This window comes from Arvicola amphibius, chromosome 2 (assembly GCF_903992535.2).
Source record: "Arvicola amphibius chromosome 2, mArvAmp1.2, whole genome shotgun sequence".
NCBI classification, from domain to species: domain Eukaryota; kingdom Metazoa; phylum Chordata; class Mammalia; order Rodentia; family Cricetidae; genus Arvicola; species Arvicola amphibius.
This window is the reverse complement of record NC_052048.2, coordinates 105,775,680-105,801,795: the sequence shown is the minus strand read 5'-3', so window position 1 is coordinate 105,801,795 and position 26,116 is coordinate 105,775,680. Positions and strand designations below refer to the sequence as shown.

Below are 26,116 nucleotides of genomic sequence, written 5' to 3'. Positions count from 1 at the left end.
AGCTTTCCTGCCGGACACTCTTGCATGAGACCACCAGGAGGTGTTTATGCTCTGCACTGAAAAGCAGGGCTGGTTCTGCACAGACCAAGAGAAATGTCTGTAGGACCTGTAATTGATGACACACAGCTGGCCATAGGAGCTGAGCCCTGGGTCCTAAGTCTGGCCTTTGTTTCCATTTGTGTCTGTTAGGAGAAGGGGCAGCACCTTAGAGGATACGGCTATACCATTTCTATGGAGCTCTAACACCCTTCTAGACAGCAACAACTTGGGACCAGCAGACCTAATAAAGGACCTATGTGTCTCCTTAGTATGATAGATTCATGTCCTGTGTGTTGACAGAGCTACAGTCAGCTGCTCTGTCTCTCTGGTGCTCTGGCCTTTGCCAGCATGTATGCCCTTATCAGGAAGGCAATGGGTATCACACTGCCCATTACCCTTGGCTATCTATGTAGCCAGTGAAGTTGGTGCTCCCTGGACAGTGGCTTTGTCTCCTCTTGCCCTCTCCCAGGATCACAGCAGTAAGAACAGATCTATATTTGTTCACTAGGGCTTATTAAACATATTTCTAAGTGTAAAGAACTTTTCTTATTAAAAAATGTACATTTATGTAGTAGGAGCTGTGGGCAGGCCTGCTTTTCATCCTGCCTGGCTCCCACATGGCTAGCTTTACACCCGAAATAACAACACACAAATTGTATTCATTTAAACACTGCTTGGCCCATTAGCTCTAGCCTCTTACTGGCTAATTCTCACATCTTGATTAACCCATTTCTAATAACCTGTGTAGCACCACAAGGTTGTGGCTTACCGGGAAAGATTCAGCATGTCTGACATGATGGCTGACTTCATGGCGACTGTCTCGGAGAGGAGAGGCATGGCGACTGCCTCACTTCCCTTCTTCCCAGAATTCTGTTCTGTCTACTCCACCCACCTATGTTCTGACCTATCAGGCCAAGCAGTTTCTTTATTAATTAAGCAATGAAACAACAGATAGATAGAAACACTCCTACATCACATTTACAGCTGATGTCGCCTGTAGAGACTGGGCAGATGCAGCCCTGTTATCAGTTGGATGTATGGTTTCCTTTTAAATATATACTTTTGAAGTGTGATTAAATGACCTATTTCTACTGTTTCACTCCCTGGCTTTTTTTTATTTCAGTAATATGGAATATCTTTGCAAATTATTAATTAACCCACAAATTTAACAGATATGCTTTGGTAGGTTTATTACTGAGCCAATAACTGTACCAACTTCACTGAGCTCATTTAGTAACCAGGTTCCTAAGGTAGCTCCCAGAGCTACTGATCTAAGCTTGGGGAAGTCTGTCTACTTGGCATTCATTAGCTAATCCTTGGCAAAAGACTGTATAATTTAAAGTCAACAATTTTGAAACATAACATAAGCTATTTTAAATTTTTTTGTGGCATACAGTTGGGGAATGAATACCCTTTGGCACTAAAATGAATAGTCAACACAATTCCTGAAGTTTTAGGCCAATTAGAGTTCGTTCACACTTTTCAAGGACCAAGCATAAAAATCAAACAAGCGTTCACAAGATTATAGCAAAAGCTTTAACAACTGCATAGTTCCACTCACTGATTCTGCCAGCAGGATTTAGCCTAAGAATCTTTTCATTCCTTCCTATGAGTGTAAGCATGGAAGTTGGCCCCAGACTCTGTACCTGTCTCAGAGCTCTGCCAGTGCCAACTCAGGCGATTGCCCACTGGGGCTCTGCTTGGGTTGCCCATGGTGACTCAGGGAACTGCTGAGTCACCCACATCATGGCCTCGTGCATTCAGAACTCTGAGCCAACATGGACACCTTTTTTCTACATAAGTAATTTTCTTCTGTTCCTTTCTCTTTCTGACGAACATTGAGCACAGGTGTAGACTCATACAACTCTCCCTGTTTTTAATCATGAACTACATCGGAAATGTTTCCAGATTCTAGTACTGACTTCAGACCTTTCCACGTCATTACAAACTCACAACTCTCCTTGGATCTGTCTGGTGGGATCCCTAAAATAACATGGTGAAAAAGAGAAACCTCATCTTCCTTTGGCCTCATTTCTAATTTTTACCAAGCCTACCCCACTTCTCCTTGTGATGACTTACTCTGTATGGAGCACAAACCTTATTTGCTGGGCAGATCCTGCTTTCTCTACTTCCATCTGTTCATGATCACAGCCAACTTATTGATGGCCTTTTATCCTGCAAACCATTCTGTTAACATACAAACCTCTAAAACATCTATCTGGATCATGCTCACAGCCTCTGTTTCTCATTGCCCATCTACAGTTCTAGGAGGAGGGTATTCCTGCTATGAAAATACAGATATACAGAAGGAAAACCTCCTCCATGGGTCTCTGCGATCCTAGGTGCAACAATCCTTCCTTCTGCTTTCATAGTCTCTCTAGCTAAAATATTTTGTTTCTTTTGCTTATAAAATCTTTTCATATATCCAGTATATCCTAACTTTTACCTAAAGGTTCTTTCTAAACATCTATTTTAGTTGAAAAGTAAAATTGATGTCTTAATATCATGTATGAGGAGATGTTTTAGATTATGTAAACATTGTGGAATAATTAAGTCTACTTACAGTATACATCATAGGCATGAAAAGACTTAAAATTGACTGGCTTATTAATTTTCAAGAACAGGACACATCATCACCAAGTCAGTCACCACGTTGTACAAGACATCTGAGTCCTTTAGAGTTCTCTCACTCCTTGAGTCTTTAGGCCACATACTCCATGGATGGGCCTCGCTAGCCACCTTTGATGGAGCTACACCTGCTTCTATGTGCTACCAACAACATTCTTTAGAGTATTTATCAGTGTCTAAGCATACTGCAGCTCCTTAGCTTTGACTTAGGACTTCATTGTTCTTTTTCTTTACTAGGTTAGCTTCATGCAGTTTTTCTTCAACAAAACAGGTGATCTGAAAATACCTGTGGACCAGCCTTCAGGTTTATCTGTCCGTATGTTCACTTGACCTGTTAGAGAGAGTACAAACACCCCATAGCTTTGAGAGACCGCTCCCCAGACAACAAAACCTTTCAGGATCTGGGTTTTCCAGACAGGGCTCAGCAGATGGAACAGTGGTCTGGCACTCTGCACCCTGGGAGGGTTGGGCAGGTGTCTGAAAAGAAGGCAGAGGATGAACTCTAGGAGCAAGACAGGGCTGAGAGAATCAGCATTAGAAGGCATTCTGAACATTGTGCTGTGTCTGTGCCAGGGAGCCGCCTCAGCATCTGAACACACAGGAAATGCAAAACAAGGCTTCTTTGCATGTAGTGTGTCTTAGTTATATGGACATTCCAAATGGAAAGGAGAGAAGGCAGGGTTCTTTGTCATATAAAGAAATGCAACATTAGTTGCTAAGGTTTAATGATTTCTTTACACAATCAACACTGTTCTAAGAATCTTATGTAATCATAAAAAGTAAAGAAACTGAGGCATAGAGGTTGGGTAAATTGTTTAAGATCAGTCATGAGGCTTACAAGTTAACCAAAATATCTAAGTCCTTGTACAGGGCAAACGCTTCCAGTGCTATGCAAGGCGATTTGATCTTGCTCATTTCAGAGGAGAAAAGGAAGTGATCCATTTTCTGCCAGCTTTACAACGTTATGATGATACTCATCCTCTAAAGACAGGTTAACAGGGTTGGAGTAAATGAAATATATTTGATTATCATTTTACTGGACATCTTTTATGGGAGTCTCCAGACTGATTTATACTTAGGTTGATGAAGAATGGTCAGCTGTGCATAACTGCAGCTGGCAAAAGGCCACCACCTGATGACATTCCTCGCCCGTGCCTAGTTTGGGTCTTATGATTTAGTAGGCAAAGCATATTAGAGAATTTCTTTATAGTTAGTTCCAAGATGGAAAGACAGAGGACTCGGGAATGATTATGATTTCTAAGCATGAAGATCTGCTTGGAGAAAAAGAAGTTCTAGTTTCTAAGATATTTTGTGGGGCACAGAAAGCCAAGTTTCCATGGTTTGTCGTGGAGGAGAATGGATAGCAAAACATTGGCAAGGTGAGAGACAGATACAGACTTTCTTCTTGGGGCTCAGAGGCCCCTCTACTCCATAGAAGCCTCCTATTCTTTATGTTCATGACCTTGTTTAATTAATAAGACCTTGTTAAATGAAAAGAACAAATCTTTACCCTACCTAGATGTCCAGAGGTTGACCCATGTTCATAGAAAGGGGAGCAGTGCTCCCCAGCCACACTTGGTTTGCACGAAAACCATGGTGGTGAGGAGTTCGATTACTCAAGGGTAAGCGGGCTCGGATGAGCATGAAAGACATGACCATAAAAATCGCTGATGACAACTGTAGAGTGGTTTATGTGATTAAATTAATACAAAGAGCTTAGCGACAAGTTAATTTAACCATTTATTTATATGTAGAGAAAACTCTTCTATAACTGGATAAAACATTGGCAGAGCAAAGAAGTGTTTCAACAGATTAATGCAAATAAACGGGTCCTGTCCGCGTAGGAAATATTTCTGAGCAATTAGCAAATAACAAAATAGCATGAACTTTAATTCATAGTTACATAGTTGGCTGGAAAAATTCCAGTTTGGCCTCGAAGTTTTCCTTCCCACCAGTCAAAATGTGAGTCAGTCTTTGATATAACTGTGATTCTGTCTCCGGCTTGAAAATTCAAATCCCCCGGCTGTTGCCCCTCGAAAGAGTAGAGTGCTGTCACCTCTATTGGCTGATTCAAATTGCCTAGAACAGGAAAATGACGTTGGGCTGTAAATATGTTAGGAAAGCACCTGCAGTATGGGTTGTAAAGATAGAAACTGAGCCGTTAGGGCTTAATTTTGGGTTTTCTAATGGGTGTCAGAACCCACACTGCAGAATCTCTGTGAGGTTCACATAACAAACTGAGAATCTTCTCCTTTCTAAGATGGAAAACGGAGATAGATCCCAAGGATCCACATAATAGAAGTAGAGAACTGACTACTGCAAGCTGTCTGCTGGCTTCCACAAGTGCTTTGCTTGTGTGCACCGACTTAGAACAGAACCATGGCCATGGGATCACAGCAGGAAGCATGAGCCAGGAAAAGCTAAAAGACCCAGGTTCACCAAAAGACACTAAAAATACTTTTATGTATATGATAATATTTAACATTTTGATTATCTGCTTTTTTGACAATATTACTCATCCTTACACAAAATGGCCAATTCTCAATAGTTTATAAATTTAGTAACACATAATTTGATGACTTGTTTAAGGACACTAAATTAATGACTGTTTAATCTTTGGCCTCAATTTGTGTTCAATCCTCCACCCCCCCCCCCCTTTTTAAGTGCTTAATCCTTTCAAGAAAAATTTCTAAGGAGTATTTAAGAAAAACAAGTTGAGAAATATTTTGACTAGAAAACCATGGGCTGCAAATGGCAGTGCTGGTTCCCGCAGTCTCCACTGGCCTCTCAAGAGACTGAACAAAGACATATGACTTGTCACTAAAGAATATCTATAACTTAGAGTCTTGAACACTTTCCTAGAAATTTCCACAACTCATCAAATTAACTGGAAAATTTGTGATTGTAGGGTGCTTACACATCATTTTTAAGCAATACAGTTTTACTTACCAGTTTTCTCACGATAGCTAGAAAGCTCAGGATATAGTTTATATTCATTTCCATTACCTGTAAAAATAAATATAAATAGGGGGAGATTTAAAAGCTTACTACAGTATATAAAACACATAAAGCCATCAAATCCTGACCTTGCTAAAGGTTTAAGTGATTGGGCCAGGCTGTAAGCTGAGGGACGCCTAAACACCCCTACAAAAGGCATGGACAAGGCAAAGTAGCTGAAGGGCCTGATACTGCCACATACACACCTCTTCCAGAAGCAACCATAGAACACTTTAGCAAGAAAGGTTGCAGCCCCGCAGAGAATCTCCAAACATTCTTTCATGTTTAACCCTTAAGATAATTTTAGACATCCTTTAGATGAGCCACTGTACAGCTTCTGCTAGATATCTGAAGATCAGGATGGATTTAAACAGTCACATGAGGTATGCTTACAACACATTATAACAACAATTATTTAAATTAAATAATCACATTTCTCCTTTTGAATTACAGACTATAAACCAAAGTGATCTGAATCTCACTATGGTCGATTAAAGAAAATCAATCGGCCTTTCCTAGTAGAGGGAATGTTGAGCACCCACTTTCAACCTTTAAACAATATTTCCATGCTCTCAGCTGGGCTGGCTCTGAAAAATTCCTCCATGAACCAGAGGCCTGGAAACTGTGTCTCATAAACCACTCCTGCAGCCTCATGCACTCTGAGGACACAGGCACACCCTGGAGTTCATAGAAAAGGAAGGTGATAAAGGTATCCCAGGAGAACCTACTTGAAGAAACTGACTAGAAATAACTTTGGGTAGATTACCATATATTAGGTAAACATAGACCAACTAAGGTTTCCTCAACTCTGTTTTTTTTTTTTTTTTTTTTTCGAGACAGGGTTTCCCTGTAGTTTCTAGAGCCTGTCCTGGAACTAGCTCTTGTAGACCAGGCTGGCCTCGAACTCGCAGAGATCCGCCTGCCTCTGCCTCCCGAGTGCTGGGACTACAGGCGTGCGCCACCACCGCCCGGCTTGGTTTCCTCAACTCTGAAATGGAAATGGAAACCATGATTCTACTGTATCAGGAAAGAAATCTAAATGAGAAGACAAACCAAAAATTTTACTGAATGACATGAAATAGCATCTCTACAAACAGAAATCATAGACAGGGCCAGAAAAAAAATGTCCCAGCTATACTAGCTAAACACTAAGTATACAGAACAAAAAAGGCACTGAAAGCTTCAAGAGACAAACTATAAGTCACATATACAGGAAACCCCACTAGAATAACAGTTGATTTCTCAAACTTTAAGATTTTAAAAGCCAGAACCTGGCTAAAAGACTGTGGATCTCAACGTAGACTACTATATCCTGAAAAACTATCTACCACACTTCAAAAGAGAAAGAAAATCATTCCATGACATAAACAGACTAAAAGAATTAATGTCCACCAAACCAGCCCGACAGAGAATATAAAAATGGGAAGCAATATCTTGGATTGAGGAGAGGAATAAGTAGCCAGGACACTAGAGAAAGAAAACAAACGAAGCTAAAATTCCTGAGATACAAAACAGGGCTAAGTACACAAACAGGGAGAATCAGAAACAATAACATGGAAGCAACAAACACACACCTTTCAACAGTAACTTTACACACTAATGGCCTCAACTTCCCAATCAAAAGACACAAGTAAGTGAATAGATTAAGGGAGAAAACTCACTGGTCTGTGTATAAGAAACTCATCTTACCTTCAAAGATAGGTACTGCCTTAAAAAGAAAAGATTGAATGCCAAGCAAATAGGGTTAGAAAGCAAGTAGGGGGCCACTATCCTAATCTCTGACAGAATAGACTCTAAACAAATTAATTAGAAGAGGAAAAGGACACTTCATTCTAATCTGGGCATAATTAACTCAGAACACATTGCCATCCTAAAATAAACAAGTAAACACACACACACACACACACACACACACACACACACACACACAAATTCTGGCATATCCAGTTTCCTAAAGTGTAAATGGTGGCATTAAAAACACAGATTAACTCCAACTCATTAATAGTAGGTGATAGCAATACCAAATTTTTTCAAGAACACAAAACAAAACAAAACAGGTCATCTGGACAAACAATAAGCAGAGAAACATCAGAACTAATATCACCAAATATCAAATGGACTTAACAGAGATGTACAGGATACTCAATCTAAACACCAAAGATTATACTTTCTGTTTAGCAGCGCATGAAGGCTTCTTTAAAGTAGACAGTTACTGGGACATAAAACAAATCTTAAATTAAAAAAAATTAAAATAACACCCTGTATCCTACCTGACCACTAGACAATAAACCTTAAAAACAAAAGCAAACAAACATTCAATAAATACACAAACTCATGGAAATTAAACTGCACATTACTTAATGATAAATGCAGTCAAAGACAAAAATAAGAAAGAAAATTAAAAAATCCTGGAACTAAATAAAAATGAAAACACAACACACAAAAAAAATGCCTCCAGAACACATTAAAAGCAGTTCTAAGCCTATGAACGTCAACACTGATCAGTGTGGCAAGATAAATGTCTTGGTGGTAACAACAGCTGTCTAATTGGACTTGAGATCTACTCAATAAGAAGAAATTCATGGCTGGCATTGTAAACCTAGTGGCTTGTGAGGATATAGACCTCAGGAAGAATCTACTACTGTCACTTTACTAAATGAGTATAATCCCTAACTGCATTCTAAATACTTATCCTTATGCCCAAAGACAAGTGTAGTTCTCATCCTTCATCAAAGATGTTTCTTTTCACTGTAGAAGACCACAATAGAAATCCATAATTTGTCCAAATGCATAGAAAAAGGAACTGTGGTATGCTTAGCACTTCATGACATATTTACAATACATCTCCTACCCCTAAGACTCAGACAGCACTGTGGAAGAGGTGGAAAGATTGCAAGAGCCAGGACACCAAGATATCTGCTGCAAGATTGCCTTCTAGATATGATAGGGAAGCCATACCCACAAAATCTCAAAAATATGGCTGTTAAAAAAAAAGACCAGAAAAATAACACCAGTAGAAATGCCAATGTAGATGGGGAAAATGACACGGGGCTCTACCTCTATCTAAAGAGCTATAGACAATTAGTGGTGCTGAAGGAAAATTAGTCTTCCACAGAGATAAGCAGCCTAAGTCAGACTCAGCAGGTTGCATTACCATATTCATTTGCATATATAAAAATAATGATGAAAGAATAAGGATTCATAAACTTGAAAGGGAGTGGGGGCAAGGAGGAAATGAAGAGGGGGTAATTATGTGATTATATCTTAATTAAAAATTTAAGACAATAAACAATAAAAAACAAAAGCAGCCCTAACAGGAAAATTTATAGCTCTATGCATCTATATTAAAGTATCAGAAAAAATTAAAATAGATGACCTAATGATACATCTCAAGAATTTGGAGAAGAATAAACCAAACCAAAACACAATAGATAACAAGAAATTGCTATGAAATAATCCTCTTTTACACTGTAAAGATTTGTCACTAAAATTTGGCTTAATAAAATGCAGATTGGCCAGTAGCAAAGCAGGAAGTATAGATGGGGCAATGAAACTAAAGATGATAGGAAGGAGAAGGGTAAAATCAGAGGAGTTGCCAGTCATAAACAGAAGGAGCAGGAGATGAACATGCCATGCCAATAATGGTACCGCCACATGGCAGAGCATAAATAAGGAATATGGGCTAACTGAAAATATAAGAGCTAGTTAGTAATAAGCCTGAACTATCGGCTGAGCATTTATAAATAATATTACGCCTTTGTGTCAGTTATTTGGGAGCATGTGGTCAGGACAGAAAGCCTCTGTCTACATATTAAGCCCAATGTGGGACAAGAATTTCCACAAAGAACCTGAGAAAGCTTTAAAAAATAAAAGAGAATTTTAGGCACACAAGAATGGAATTAAGCAAAGCTTGTTAGCAGCAGAATTTTCTTGGGTGAGCTCTGCTTGCTGGTGGTAAACAGAGGCATGGCTCCTTTAAGAGACACCTTCCTGACTCAGTGTTGGTAGCAAAAACCACGAGGGTCTTTTAAGAGGGCATGTTACAAACTTGAATGAAGTTGAATGAAGTTTATGAGCAGTGGGTGGCATGCTACTCTATGGTGGCATGCATCCAGAAACTCACCAGAGTTGAGATGGCTTCCACTGGTACTGCTGCCACAAAGCTAAGCTCTCACAAACCAAAGAATGGGGCTTAGCAGTTTAAAGACTCATGTGGTTATACATTAAAGAGAGATTCAGAAAAAAAACAATAAACAAAAAGCCTCTAAATGGGCTTCAGTGTGTTTAAAAATATACATAGACTTGGGAGAGAAAAGAAAAAGGATAGAGAATGTTCTTAAATAAGAAATAGAATAAAAAAATATAATAAGCCATGAAAAGACGGGAAATACACAAAGAGTCTGGATTATGTATATTATTGTGTTGTCTTTAAATTTTTCGCCTGCTGAGAGACCTTATATTAAACCAATTTATATATTTTAAAAGTATCTTGATGTCAAAATTTATGTCAAAAGATATGTTACTTTGGGAGATTCTGCTTTTATTTCCACAGGCAATGAGAGGCTCTAGATTCACTTTGAGTTATGAAAATTCAGGTTTGACCAAGGAAGACACCCCCAAAATTTCCAATCAGAACAGATGGCCCACATGATTCAATGTTTCAGAGTGCTTCTGTTGTAGTTTCCTCTGAGTTCTTCATCCAGAACAGCTTCAAGGTGTCTAGTTGAGATGATCTAGCCTCACGAGATTATCCAGTCAGGACTTGACCATAATCCTAAATATTCTTATGGTCCCCCAAAGATTACCACTGCCCCCAATCAACAGTCAGTAGTCTAGAGAACTATGCCCACATTTCCAAAAGTAAATTATGAATGTTTGTTATCATTTAAGGTGGTTGGTTACAAGTTGTTATTGGTAATGGTCAGAAAAAAAGCTGAACAAAGAAAATTAAATTCAGGAATCTTGTACTAAAAAAATGGGGGGAATATGACATAGGAATGATGAAATTAAAGGGGAGATTATTGAACCTATTTTAATCCAAAAACCAACCATTAATCTACAAATATTTGACATGGGTATAAATTTTAGCTTATCGATACAAATTTAAAGTTATTTTTGCTATACTGTATTTATATTTCTACTCTTGTTTAAGGTATTATGTTTATTCAGCTCATTTAAAAATGTAATATACAATTTAAAAATACAGACTCACAGTCACCTATAACAGTCAAACTCAATCATGTTAGGTATGTTTTCAAGGTCATGCACAGAAATAATTAGATAGATGGCCTTCAAATACTTCAAAGGCCTACAGGATATGGATTTAATATATTTAATAACCTAAGGTTTTTCATGACAGTGAGACACATCTGCTCCTGGTCATAGCCTGGCAGGAAGTATAAATGGGGTGACCAAACTCAGGATAATGGAGAAGAGAAGAGAAGAGCAGAGTCAGAGGAGTTGCCAGCAAGATGTAGAGGGAGCAGAAGATGAACATGCCATGCTAATAAAGGTACTGCCACATGGCAGAACATAAATAAGGAATATGGGTTAACTTAAAATGTAAGAGCTAGTTAGTAATACACCTGAGCTATTGGCTGAGCATTTGGTAAATAATATTAAGCCTTTATGTCAGTTATTTGGAAGTAAGTGGTTGAGGCAGAAAGCCCCTGTTTAAAAGAAGTATTAGAAACCAAAGCATAACCCAGGCAGTAGTGGCCTACTCTTTTAATCTTCACAGTCAGTTACTGTGGGATAATGCTCTTGTACACTGTAACAATTTTTCACTCATATTGGCTTAATAAAATGCTGATTGGCCAATAACCAGGCAGGCAGTACAGGCAGGGCAACCAGACTAGGAGAATTCTGAGAAGAGGAAAGGCAGAGAGAGACATAGTAGTCAGCCAGGCATAGAGGAAGTAAGATGAAAATACCTCATTGATAAAAGGTATCAAGCCATATGGCTAAACATAAATAAGAATTATGGGTTAATTTAAGTTTAAGAGCTAGTTAATAATAAGCCTGAACTAACAGGACAAATCATTTGTAATTCATATAAGTCTCTACATGTTTCTTTGGGACTGAAAGCTACAGGACCAGGCGGGATAGAAACTTCCATATATACTGGGGGCGGGGGGATGTGCCGAGGCAGGCATATCTGTGCGTTCAAGGCCAGCCTGATCTACAAAGTAAGTTCTAGCACAGATGGGGCTACACAGAAAAACCCTGTCTCAAAACTCCAAACCAAACCAACCAAACAAAAACAACAACAAAACAAAGCCAGAGCATAAATAAATGAAACAGAAACGAAGAACATAATATAAAGAACCAATAAATCTAAGATTGACTCTTTGAGAAGATAAATATGATTGACAAACCCTAGTTCCAATTAATCAAAAGAAAGAGATAATGCAAATTAATAAAATCAGAGATGAACAGTGAAGTATTACCATAGACATCAGAGAAATTCAGATTATATGGAAATACTTAAAAACTCCAGAATTCCTTAAGTTAGAAAAATTTAAAAATGGGCAAATGCTGATGCTGTGTTAAAGGAGCAGCAGGTGTCAGACCAGCAGGAGGCGAATCCCCATGTGCGAGTCTCAGATAGACTATGCTCTAGACCTCTTGCTTCTGCTGTGCCTTTACATGTTTGATGCTGCTGCTGCTGGTACATTTCTCCGGTATCTAGCATGGTTGAATGGGTGTGAAGAGACCCTCACTGCCTGTAATGCAGTGTGCTTATCTCATGGAGATATCCCGTTCTACTGGGCATTTTTACCCATGGATTATTATGAAGACGATTTCTTTTTAAGCTATACAGTCTAATCAATAATAACAGTTTAAATAGAGTTTTGATGATAAAAAATAAAACAAGGAAGCGCCACACAGCTAGAGCACACGAGTTTCTATGGAGGAGCTGTATAAACTATGGCTCAGGTTAATGGTTAAGAAAAACAACCGAGTCCCAGTAGCCCAGCTAGTTTAAATTCTGTTAACCTTAATGTTCACAGGTTTCAGAGTGCATCATAGCTGAAACAAAGCTTTTGAAAATAACTTAGATTAGATGTTTTTGTCAAATAGCTTTGAGGTGAAAAACCTTAAAAGACAATCTAAAAGACATGTCTTTTAGAAAGGCACATAGTTGAAAGAGGAACTTGTTAAGGTCAGGGAACAAACACAAAGCAACCCAATTATTACTAGTAGATGTACTCTCCTGGCTAGGCTTGGTTGGTGATCAAGGGTGATGATTAATTTCTTATACCCATTTTTATCCCCAATCTCCTGATATAAAAAACTATTGATGAGTGGGTATGTACCCTAAAGATTTGAAGTAGAGCTGACTGATTCTTTTTACATTGGTGATTTAAGATTCCTTCTATGATTACCTCTCAAGATAAGTAATAAAGTGATTGGCCCTTTCTTTGTAATGGCAAAAGGCAGCTTGCCATTAAAAGAATATCTTGCTTGACTACACACTGTTAATCTTTAACAAGTTGCTTGGGTATGAATATTTGTGGGTTCTTGAGATAATTTGTTTTTTGCCTGTAATATGTAAAAATTTTAGTTATGTGAGAGATAGGGAAAACATGCTTTTTTAAAAAACTTGTATTCATTATAATCATTCACCTGAAAAACAAAATGTAACCACACTGTAATTTTTACATTGCCTGAAAGATTTTGCTGGGGTATATAAGGTGTAAGGGAAAGAATAAAGATACAGTTAAAACAAGTTAGAAGGAAAACATCAAAAAATGAGAGCATTAAATGAGCTAGAAGAAAAACATCAAGAATGAGAGAAGGAAATCACCATAGGAATAAAGAATAGATAACCCAAAAGAAGAATAAAGACAGCATCTGAAAGAAACCATCAAGAGAGTATGTGAGTGTCTTTCCCCTAACCCCCTCAGATAAAAATGTCTTAGTATGCACCAACTCTGTGGATTCCCTTTGAGCCCTGCTCTGGTGAGGATTCATCCAAACCACCTAAACCAAACCAAGAAGAGATCAACATCCTAAACAAACACATAGCAAATAAGGGGCCCAAAATACTAATGAAAAGCCTTTTGCTTGGGGGGGGCGGGAAGCCCAGGCCAGATGGATTCACAACAGAAGTCTATCAGACTTTCAAAGAAGATCTATAACCAATACTTCTTAAATTGTTTAAGACAATAGAAACAGACAAGCACTTCCAAACTCCTTCTATAAAGCAAGTATTACTATGATACTCAAACTAAATAAGATACAGCAGCAAAGAAGATGATAGGCCAATATACCTGATGAGCATAAACTCAAAAATTCTCAACAAAATAATTATAAAACAATTACAGGGTTATATAAAACAAGATCATCCACAACAATCAAGTTAGCTTTACCCCTGAGATACAGGAATAGTTCAATATATTTAAGTCAATAAATGTAATAAACCATACAAATGTACTTAAAGACAAAAAAATCACAGTATTATCTCAAAAATAGGACCTTGACAAAAAACATCATGCCTTCATAACAAAAGTACTAAAAAATAGTAGACCAGGCAGTGTTTAAAAGAATACAATTTGTGTGTTGTTATTTCGGGGGTAAAGCTAGCCAGGTGGCCGGGAGCCGGGCGGCAGGAACACAGACCGCTTCCATAACTACAACTTCATGGAGACCCTGTACTCCTGGGAATATACAGCAAAATAAATTGGACATTTAAATATTCTTTTATCTTTATTTTATCTATATGAATGTTTTGCCTGTGTGCATATGGACCACACATGGGCTTTATCTGCAGACACCTGAAGAGGGTGCCCCATCCCACACAACTAGAGCTACAGATGGTTCTGAACCACCAAGTGGGTCCTAGGAGTGGAGATGAGGGTCCTCTACAAGAGCACCAAGTGCTATTAACTGCTGAGTTATTTCTCAAGCCATATATGATTTTAAAAGTTTGAATATAAATTTCATTGTAGATTTAAGACAATATCCTTTGAATGAGAGAAGTCATCACAAATTACAACAGCAGAAACTCATATATGAAGCTCTATGTTATGGCGTAGAAAAAGCTGAACATTGATTTTGCTCATAGTTCTATTTAATATTGAAATATAACAATAGTACTTGTTTTCTTAGTATTTAAAGATTGCTAAACTACTGTTATATTTAAGCTGCAGGAAAATACTTACTCTGGGGGCCATTCGGCTGGACGGGAGCTAGGGATTGCTGTGGTCTTGATGAAGGTTTTGGAGGTAATTCTTTAGCCTGGAAGACACATGAATAAATACACAAAGTTTTAAAAATCTGCTTTTACTTGTGAGAATAGGATGGTTTTGCTTCTAGCCTGTTTACTGAGCAGGTTCCATCCTCTCCGTTTCTTATCTGGGCTCCCAGAAACTCATGTGTATAGAAAGGACTGGACGTGAGACTCAGCTGTGGGTTCATCCAGTTTGTACTTGCACTTGAGACCCCTTCCCTCTGACATTCCTGCGTGGTCTAGTACATGATTACACTTAAGCCCTCTCCTCCTTGGATATCTATGTGTGCTCTGTAGGGGCTGCAAGTCCAGTGATATGGTCATGGGAACAGTCAGCAGGAAAGACGGCGATAACTTCAACTCTGTACTTCAACTTCAATCCGCACAACAGGGCTCAAGTGGAGACCAAGGGAAGAGAGGTCCAGCTGGTATTGGTTCTCTAACATTACCAGACTTCATCTTAAGAGACATACAATTATAGAGGCCAAACTATTCTTAAAATATATACGCCATACTGATGAATATCTTGCATATCACCATAGAACCTTCACCTGGCGATGGATGGAGATAGAGACAGAGCCCCACATTGGAGCACTGGACTGAGCTCCCAAGGTCCTGATGAGGAGCAGAAGGAGGGAGAACATGAGAAAGAAAGTCAGGACCGTGAGGGGTGCATTCACCCACTGAGATGGTGGGACAGAACTAACGGGAGATAACCAACTGCAGTTGGAATGGGATTGATGGAACATGCGACCAAACCGGACTCTCTGAATGTGGCTGATGGTGGAGGCTGACTGAGAAGCCAAGGACAATGGCGATGGGCTTGGACTCTACGGCATGGATGGGCTCTGTGTGAGCCTTGTCAGTTTGGTTGCTCACCTTCCTGGACCTGGGGGGAGTTGGGAGAACCTTGGACTTGTGTAGGGAACCCTGATGGCTCTTTGGCCTGGAAAGGGAGGGAGTGGGGGTATGGGTGGAGGGGAGGGGAGGGAGAAGGGAGGAGGAGGGGAGAAGATGGAAATTTTTAATAAAAAAATGAGGAAAAAAATATATACAATGTTAAAACTTTAGGACATTTTTGAGGACTTTACATAAAGAAATCATAAAGGAAGCTCAGTATATCAATGGGAGCTTGATATCAGAGATAGTGGGTCCTAGGACTGAAGCGCCTTAACTTCACGGAGACAAACAGGAAGTCTTTCGACAGCACCTTCTTCTGTTCCCGCGCTGCCTTCCTCAGATTGATGCGCTGCCCTTCATTTTCATACTTCTCAGTAAAGGAATTGAGAATTTCATAAAGATCTTCGGCTTGAGCAGGCTGTGGCATATCTCCAAACAAAATGTCGTAAGCTCGAATGTCCTGACAGTAAAATCTAGTAAACACAAAATTAAGAACATGTCTGTAACATATACAGATGTGCTTTGGGGGTAAATATAGGACATTCACATAAATGGGTAATTACTCTTATGAAATCCATCAGATACCACGACTTACCCTATGTCTAATCCCTAGATACACCCAAAGCTCACTTTCTAAATCAACGAACATAAATATTGATATATACTTTTCTTCATAAAAAAGCATGTCAACAAACACACATTCATAAGGAAATACATAAACAAAGTACACATATTTTCATAAGATTTATCTTCATGCTTTTCTACAAAATAATTACTATACATGGCTTTACGATTTCTTTAAAATGCTTGCTTTTATCAAAATTAAAAATCTGCCTTGCGAGTTTTAAAGACTTGCAGTTCTTTAAAGGGATGATGGGCAGCAGTTTACCTAGGATTTAGCTGAGCTTTAGAGAGAAGACTGCCAAACACCTATGATTACAAGTTCCTAAAAACATTTTCAAGTTCATAAAAGTGGACAGACACATCACTCTTGCTTCTATAAGATAAAGATTTTTGCAAACCATCATTTCCCTCAATCAGACTAGCTCTGATTTATATGTAGGATAGCGGCATGATATTTTACTCTTGGAAAAACTGGTGTGGGAATTCACTCCTTCATTGCAGTATCAGCCCTACTGGCAGGGCCCTGTGGGTCACCAAGACACTGACTCCCTTGGATGTGTGATTCTGGTATTGCTGTTGTGATTTCTCAGACCCACTGGAGGAAAAACTATCCAGACACAAGATTAAAGAAGCTCTGTGATGGCAACAATAGCTCAAAAATCAAATTGGGTTTTGAATCAAAATTCGTCTCTATTTTGTATGGAAGAAGACAAACCCACAGTCTGGTGATACGAATACTCCTTCACAGCGAGGCTCTTCTAACAGATCTACAAGACTATCTGCTGTGCTCACTATATGGCTTGGTAATTGTCATACCTAGTTGAATTTTTTCAGCCATCAATTTATGGCTGTGTTTATTATAATGTCAAGGCCCCCTCCTCTGCAAAAAACCAAAACAACATATCTACAATTAATATGTGTCATGACTGTAATCTTATTTGGCAAAAGAACACTAAGGAGGAAGAGGGGGTAGTTGAAAGTATTAGTAAGAAAAATGTAATGTTTTGCTTGTTTTCTCTCTCTGTTTTACAAGCATATACTACTTTTTGACTTATTATATTATATGTATTTGCCTGTGTATCTCTGTGTACCACATGCTCGCTGGTGCTCTCAAAGGTAAGAAGAAGGGATTTATTCCTTGGAACTGGAATTATGGTTGGTGATTATGAACCACCACATGGGTGCTGGAAACCAAACCTAGGTCCTCTGTAAGAGCAACAAGTGCTCTTAACTGCTGTGCCATCTCCTCAGTCCCAAGAAATATTAATTTCATGTTTAAAATTTTAAATATAGGCCTTGCTGCATTTAAATGATTATGTAAGTGTACTCATAAACTTCTAAACTATGACAAATTTTGAAGTCTTATCTTCTCATCACACACTTTAAAAAAATCAGTTGAAGTCACTCTGTATGAACTTACTTCCGATTAGTCTCTTTCCTTTCAATCAAACAGCTTCCTTCTAGGGAGATGCCAGCAAAGAGGCCCCGGGATTTGCAGTAAGTGAACACAGCTGCAGAGCTCCTCAGGGACACATTTCCTTCCAGATTCCTACAAAAGAGGGCAGACCAGGATGACTGTTCGTTACTCGGCCACAGGGTCTGTCTTCCTAGGCCGTGGACCAGGATGACTGCTCATCACTCGGCCATGGGGTCTGTGTTCTTAGGCCATGGTTTTCTTTGTCTAGAGATTTCAGGTGGCTTGAAGAGAAGGCAGTTGTGGGAGAATGTATCACATGGAATGGCTGTAGAAGGGCTGATGGCCTGGTGGGATTGCACTGGAGAGAGATTTGGGAGCTAGCCCTCTCAACCAGAGAAATGCATCCCAAGAGCGCTGAGAGTAAGGATTCTTCTGTAGAACATTTTAAGATGGTTTACAGTTTAACTTCCATAAATCTCTAGCCTGATTACTAACCCAAGAACAGTGTTCCATTAACAGAGAAGGAAAACAAAGTTACAGTGTTATAAACACTGTTCAATAAGATCCAACCATTTTACAAGCTAATTTAGTTTGAGAAAAACTTTCTTTTTTTAATTTCAAAACACTGACGCCCTTTATCAGTTAACAAAATTTGCCTACACTTAGCTTTGTCAGTGGGAAAGCAAAGCCTGTGCTTGTGAAAACCTTGATTTCTTCTTGTATGTTCTGGACTCAGAGTTTATTCTACTCACTGTTTTCTTTCTCTTCTTTATTTTTATAAATGTCTTGTTTGAGAGACCTTTCATCATCCAGCAATTACAGAAATCCTGCTTGTTCATTTCCATTCAAATTTCTTCTCAATATCCCCAAAACTGTGACTTTTAAAGTCTTTAGGGTCTGGGATATATTTACTCACCTGCCCAGGGGCCCGACTGCCACAGTAAAGTTCCCTCCAAGAGTCAGGTTTCCACCCTTTGCAAAGGCTTCTACGGCTCGGTCGTAATTCAGAATTATCACCAAATCAGACACCTGAAATGTAGAAACTCGCTCATTTATAAACAGCAATGCTGCCCGATGTAGTGGTGTCCACCTTTAATCCTAGCACTTGGGAGGCACAGGCAGGTCTATCTTCGTGTGTCCAAGGCCGTTCTGGTCTGCGCATCAAATTCCAGGCTGCTAGCAAGTCTACTATCTCAGCAAACAAACAGCAGCTCCCCCCACTAATAAAACAGCCAGACCTAAATATTGCATAAAGTACACGCTGATTTAAACTCAGCTGTCCCATCTGTAATGTAAACTTTCAACGTAGATGGAAAGCCAGATATGAAAGGATACCATTACTTTGAACAGATAAGGCCAGAAGCCAGTCTTCTACAGGTAATGGTGGCAATGCCCTGTGTGCCATTCAGCCTTCCCGACAGCAGGCAATACAGCTAAGACATTAGCAGTTGCTCTCCTGCAAACTGTCACACTGATAACCAGAAGAGATCAAGAAGGTGAAGACAGAATGTGCTTTGATCTCAAACTCCTACAAAAATCTACTCTCACAGGATGCAGATTGGGGACTTCATGTCGGACTTCATTCTGAGGTGATTTCTACCTTAACTCTGTGAGTGGCTGCACACTTACCACACACAATGTTGTCAGTTGACTTCCATTAGTAATGCCTAAGGGAGTTGTTAAGTTGGGAGTCTAACCCCTAGCCCCTGGCATCCATCCTAGCCTCCCTGACCTGGGAGTTGCATTGCTCTAGACTCCAAATCCCAGCATGCCCACCGGGGAGGGGTCAGGACCACTCCCACAGGGTATTTAAGTGGGTTCCCAGAGGAGAAACATGTGGTTCCGGGTTTGCATGGGCTCCCTGTTGTCCTGTCTCCCCACCATGTGCTCAGCCACCCGAAAGTGCCATGCCTAATAAAACGAAGGGCATTTTATTTGGCTTGATTTGACCTAATTGGACTTTTTGCGCTGGCAGAGCTGTTCTTTTTCTTATTATTTTTTCTTAACAGTAGTGACTTATTTCTTCGTTAAATAAGAATAGAAACTATAAGATTCAAGTGACTGGTTAGGCCAATCCAACATAGAGTTTGCTTTTCAAATTCATAATGGCCACAGGAAGTCCAAAGTTAGACAAGAAAACGAGCATCACCCATAATGTGTGAGGCCTCATTGGAGACCACCGTGCTGACCCCCCAGTTTTCCTTCCCCTTAGGGTGATACATTAGGCGACATATTGTTTGCTCCCCTAAAGTCTTAGCACAGAACCTACCTCACCCAACTGTCAAGAGAATCAGATACCCACATCATCTGTATTTGTAAAATTGAAGACATAATGACAGGTGCTAAGAAACTGGGTCAAAACTCTTTGGGTATGAACTCCACTAAACGATGCCGATAGATGTGCAAGCCTATGTTCTTCTCTGTAATGGTGGTGTGTCCACATAGCCATCCTCCACTGTCTGAGGAAAATAAATTATTTGTAAGGCCTATATGGCCACAAAACAATGAAACACCAAGGCCAAGCAGATCCTATAAGATACCTTAACTTGTATAGTTCTTTAAATTTTTAGAAATGTTTTCCAATCAATGTTTCATTCGATGTACAGAAAAATCTTAGCATCAGAAACATTCATGATATAAAGAGGTTCTTGATACATGCAGACGTCTTTGCAACTCTTGCCAATTGTTAGGTTCAAAATCCCCCTCCCCACCCTCAATAAGGGTAACACTGTTCTAAACAGAAGGACTTTGCCCAGGTAAACAGAATGATGAAAGTCTAAAGGTGGGGTTTCTGTTTACCAGAAAAGCAGATCTCTTAAGTGGTGCGGGAGAATTGTCTGTTAGCTGTCAATCATGTTTTAAATAAAACGCTGATTGGCCAGGCAGGAGGTAAAGGTGGGAAAACCAGACAGGAAGTAGAAATGATGTAGTGAGAACAAGAGAACTCTGGGAAGAAGGAAGTTGATTCCTCCCACTCCTGCTCAGACCACTGAAGCAGCAGGATGTGATCTGCCCCACTGAAAAAAGGTACTGAGCCACATGGCTAACATAGATCAGAAAAATGGATTAATCAAGTTGTCAGAGTTAGCCAGTGAGAGGCTAGAGCTAATGCGCCAATCAGCTTTATAACTTAGAAAGACTTCTGTGTTATTTCTTTGGGGCTTGCTGGCTGTGGGGTACCGGGCAGGACAGAAACCCAAACAAGCAGGCCTGTCCTCGCCATGTTACACCTAAGGCCTACCCTTAACCCTCCAGGAACTTCTCTTAACCTCCCCCAAAGGTCAACTACATTGGTCAAGAGCACCTAGTCTATCCAGACAGCCTGTATCAGCCTGCTGACTGCCATATAAAATATGCTTGCTTTTCCGTCATTTTTCTCATCTCTCTGACCCCCTACGCCGGATATGGTCTTGGCAGTTTGATCCCCATGGAGTGGTCTAGTTGGTAATTTTTCTGTGCCAATACTTACACCAACCACTCTTCTTCTTTGACATATGGGCAACTTCTGAGAATGGCAGTGTTAAATGACAGGATGTTTTTTATCATTTCTTTATTGTTGCTTGTTTGCTTGCTAGAGTCTCCCTCTGCAGCCAATGCTGGCCTTGAATTTACAATCTTTCTGCCTTGGTCTCCTGAATGCTGGGATTACAGGCCTGTCCATTATACCTCATTTCCTTGTGCAAATTTAAGCACTTACTACAGTGATTATAACTCTGTATCACAGGCACCTGGAGATAACAGCCTTCCACTGTTTGGTATATTCACACTTAAAAAAATGACATTTCTTTCCAGAAATGCTATACAATTTGCTGTGTACTGTCTAGTATAAGTGTTACATCTCTGAGGGAAAAGGTTTCCCCAACAGAAGGGTTGAAGTTCTGAGAAAAAGGCATCCTGGCAGTATGGAGCCAAAAAATATCAAAAAGTCATGCTACACAACAAGCTTCACACAAGAGACTTATTGGGAAGGACACAAGAGGGTGGCTGACTCTGATCCAGAAAGAAGCAGCAGGGGAATGAGTAGGAAGTAGGCTCATACAGGGTTTCTTGGAGGAGGCATTTTCTAGGTTGGGGTTAGTAGTTGGCTTTCAAGGCCAGTGATTGGTGGGTTTTCAAGGTCAGGGAATGGTGGGTTTTCAAGGTCAGGGATTGGTGGGTTTTCAAGGCCAGGGATTGGTGGGTTTTCAAGGTCAGGGATTGAAGAGTTTTGGTGGCTTTTCAAACCTGGAAGCAAGTGTGGACTTTTTACCTCATACTTAGAACAGCTCAGGATAGTTACGAAAGGTAAGGCAGCTCTGAGAGTCTACTTAGGAAAAAGTCAATCTTCTAATTTACATCTGCTTAGTATTTAGCATCTTTGAAGTAAGAGTAGGCTGATCCTGTGCTCTTTCTGTGATGCCACCAACGCAACAGTCAACAGTCACAGGCACATATGTCTATAGCTGGAAATGAAAAGGAGGAAAGTTTTCCTGAGACAGCACTGGAGAATCTGATAAAAGTTTGAATGTTTTGTCTAAAAATTTAATGTAAAAGACACAAGTTTTTCAATTAAGTAAGTCCTTAAACATAAGAGCTAAAAAATGACAGTCCCAACAGTAAAATTTGAGGGATATGTTCTAAGGTGTCCTTTCTCTAAGCTACTGTTGTGTGACCTGTGTCAGTTCCCTGGGTTGCTAAGGTGGTCTTCCCATAATCTCAAATCTGGTTCAGGGGTAACGCTTGACAACTGGCAGCTAGCCATCAGTCCCAACTGTGAGCACTGGTAAGAAGTCTGGGGTACTCTTCCTTTGGCTCCTGTTATGTAACATTGAAACATTCCTTCTTGCTGGAAGCTCCTTAAGCAGGAAGGTAAACAACTCAAAGTAGCTTCACAAGTCCCCGAAACTGACTAGATTCACTAGGCTCCTCCCTGAAAGAGTAAGCAACAAAAACTTAAAAGTGCCTCAAATGGGAGGAAGATGAGTAGCAAAAAAGACTCTTGGAGGAGAAAAGCTGCTGTGAGGGCTAAAGTTATGCTTTATGTTTTAATTACTGTGCTTAAGAGATCTAGAAAACAAAAAAAGCTTCTAACCTATAAGTCCCACTTGCCCGAAAACAGATAACTTCCCAGAATGCTGGGGGTTGTTCATGTAATATAAGCCATGTATTTTCACATCAGTAAACAAGGTTGGCTCTCCCAACTACACAAGATGTGCTTGATTATATGTAGGTGGAAGGTATGCAGACAAGAAGATAGAGGCAGGAAGTACGTAGCTTTGTGGGTTTTACCTATATAAGCCTCTGCTTAAATGCAATTTAGGGCCATTCTCTCGGAATCCCAGATATGGACCTGGCCAGTGTCTACTTTCCTGACCAGTAGTTAATAAACCCTGCTTCAAATTTGGCTCAAAAATTGTGGTAGTGGTCTTATTCTCAACTGGTGGGATTGTTACTGCAAAGAAGACTCCTGAGATCAGCTGCCTAAAAAAAAAAAAGCTAAAACCAAAAGAGCTGTCTTGAGGTTTTGACCAACGGAGGCACCTGCACAGGGCACCCTCCAGCCTGCTGAGCTGTCTACAGGCTGCAGTGTGCCGCAGGTTCGCGGCAGTGTGCCACAGGTCGGCAGCTTTGTGAGCTGGCACCCATGCTGGGGTGGACTTTGATGACGCACCTGTCTCTGAGTCATTTCTGCTCCTGTAATAAATAACCCTCATCCACGTTAATGGAAATAACCGCAGTAAAACTCACTGGTTCACTAAGTTAGACTTTGGTGCTGTCTGTGTTTTGGTCTGTTGTGGGTTCCCTATTTGGAGCGAGTAGATGTGTATTGCATCTTCCCAGGCAAAGTTGTCACACAGCACTCCACGTTCACACCTCACAGAAGACACATTGTCTTTTCTTCCCATTCTCCCTCACCCGCCACCCCCGCCCCTTGGCTCTGTATGGAAGCTATGTAACTTCCCTCTGGTCTTGTTATTTCAGGAATTCATACATTTCTCATACCTAATTCTGAGGCATGGCTATTCTCGCCACACAAATCAGATATAGGGACTGTCTCACAACATCTTCCAGTCCTCACTCAGAAGCTCTGTCCTTGGGTGTCTGTAGACTAAACTCTGAGCTCTGACAATAAAGGCTCAGTAATATTCCCTCTGTAAAAGACTGAGTTGGCGGGTGCCCCTACCACTATCAAATTCCAATGACAAAAATTCAGTAGTTTGTAGTGAGAGCTCTGTCAGTCAGATTATTCTAAGATAGGCTGAAAGCAGTGTCATTTTTTAGTGCTTTGGTCTTTGCTGTCATTTTCCTATAAAGAAAATGTTAAATGTACTGAACACAAATCATGGCATTATCTTCGTATATAATGACTTTCAAAACTGTTACTTCTTGGAACAGATTACCCATTAGGAAAAGAACAGGAGGAAATGTTGTGATCACTGAACAAATGTGTTGATGATGTTATGGTTTTCGTCTCTTTAAGAGACAAGCCACGCCCACTCCTGGCGACCCTTGCCCTCCTCTCGCCATTTTGATTCTCACTGTTCCTTTTGGCGCATGCGCTTCCCTCTCTCCTGCTCCCTTCTCTGTTTCCTTTCGCTTCTCCTTCTTCCCCACACTCTCTCGCTCCTCTAAGTAATAAATATCCAATTCTATTCTGTACGATGTGTCTGTCCATTTGCCTGCTCACACTCCCAGGTTTGCTGGGACCAGCCCGCCCTGGACCTGTCAGCACTTGGGAACCGGCAGCCGTCACTGTCTGGGACTAGCTGCTCCCAGAGTCCACTGCCTGCCTACTGTGGCCCAGGATCTTAAAGCATAAAAGATGATGTGCTATCTAGTTCTGTCCACCCCCCCACCCCACAAGCTCTTTCTAGGCATTTCCAAGCTTGCTTCTTCTGAGATAAGCTTTTTTACTTTCTTGGGACTTCTCTGTCATAACCCTGTGGTCAGTCTTTGTTATTACCGCACCAAACCTGGATAATCTTATCAATTATAAGTACACATCAAACCAAGGACAAAGAACAACTTGATGACATCATTTCCCAAATTCCTTTGGATATCTAGGTTTCATGGTGTTCTGTTTAATGTTTTAATAGCTACTTTAAGTTTTAAAAGGGTCAAAGGGAAAAAAAAATATTAGAGGTTTGACTGAAAAAGGAGCCAAGATCTCCAAGCCTCATAGAATCATTATATTATCCTGTAACTTGATGTCTTTGTAAGATGGGGAATACTTATTAAGGTTTCATGTTGTCTTCCCCCGTTTGCAGACAAACACAAACTGGCTACAGATATGTAGGTAACTGCATTTCATTTTATAGAGATTAAATTCTTTTGGGTACAGATAATGCTGAAAAATGTCATATGCTTAGCTCACTGAAAAGCTGATTCTGGAGAGAGGTTTTGGCTCACCCACTTCAGACCCAAGCATGTTTGTCTCAAAATTTCCTCCAGAGATTCTGTTCTGGGTCAGGTTGGCCCCTTGACTCTGTGACAGGAAAGAGAACAGAACAGCCCAAGAAGAAGGCACTGTATGCTTAAGAACAGCTAAGAAATAAAGTGCTTGCAGATCAAGGTTACCATTATTGATCTCAAGACATACAGGTGCCTATAATAACGGGATGCTTATGCATGGAAAGGACAAAAGGAACTCTCTGTCTAAAGTCTTTCAAAAAACTCCAGGACTGCAGTCAGCTAAATTCTCTCAGGTTCTATAAACATCAATTTATCCCACATGCTGTATAAATCATAAAAACTACCTTATATTTTCTCTGAGGTTTACTTGGAAACTTACAAATCCTAAAGGTTTATTGTATATACACAGGCAATATTAAGGAAGAGGGGTGGTGATATCAGGACTGGAAGTCTAGGTAGTTGATCTACAGAAAGGAAACTACCAGGAAAAGGCACTGGGGGCCACAGCTGCTGGGAACACCACCTCCAAGGTTCCAAAGCGATCTACATGGTGCAGATAAAACCCAGAAAAGCAGAAATCAAAGGCTTTGTGTTTATGTTATCTTGAATATATACAACAGTTTATAGAGAAGACCAACGACAGACAAGTTCATTGAATGGGAGGGACAGAGAGAAGAGGAGCAGAGAGGGAGAGGGGAATAACCTTCCACAGGTGTAAGAAGCACAGTAAGGGCACAAACAAACCTTAGTTACATCGTGCTGGGTTTGGGCAGCCTTTAGGGATCGTGGCAATGGCGTTGACAGCCCACTTACCTCTATTCCTATTTCAAATCCTCCACCAAGGCCAGCAATCCCAATGGCTGAAGGTGCAGACCATTCTGTCA

At 40.2% G+C, this 26,116-nt stretch overlaps 1 protein-coding gene across 2 annotated transcripts in view; it reads right to left on the bottom strand.

The window, feature by feature from the left end:
* Nucleotides 1–4,394: 4,394 nt before the first annotated feature.
* Sh3yl1 (SH3 and SYLF domain containing 1) overlaps nucleotides 4,395–26,116 on the bottom strand; it is a 34,904-nt gene continuing 13,182 nt past the window's right edge. For both annotated transcript variants that reach the window (XM_038319751.2, XM_038319752.2), the window contains exons 4-10: nucleotides 26,046–26,110; nucleotides 18,757–18,869; nucleotides 17,844–17,972; nucleotides 16,110–16,272; nucleotides 14,832–14,907; nucleotides 5,617–5,673; nucleotides 4,395–4,746 (exon numbers count right to left, since the gene is read on the bottom strand). In XM_038319751.2, the coding sequence (XP_038175679.1) occupies nucleotides 4,556–4,746; nucleotides 5,617–5,673; nucleotides 14,832–14,907; nucleotides 16,110–16,272; nucleotides 17,844–17,972; nucleotides 18,757–18,869; nucleotides 26,046–26,110 (794 nt within the window). In that variant the 3' untranslated portion in view covers nucleotides 4,395–4,555. The remainder of the gene's footprint in view (nucleotides 4,747–5,616; nucleotides 5,674–14,831; nucleotides 14,908–16,109; nucleotides 16,273–17,843; nucleotides 17,973–18,756; nucleotides 18,870–26,045; nucleotides 26,111–26,116) is intronic.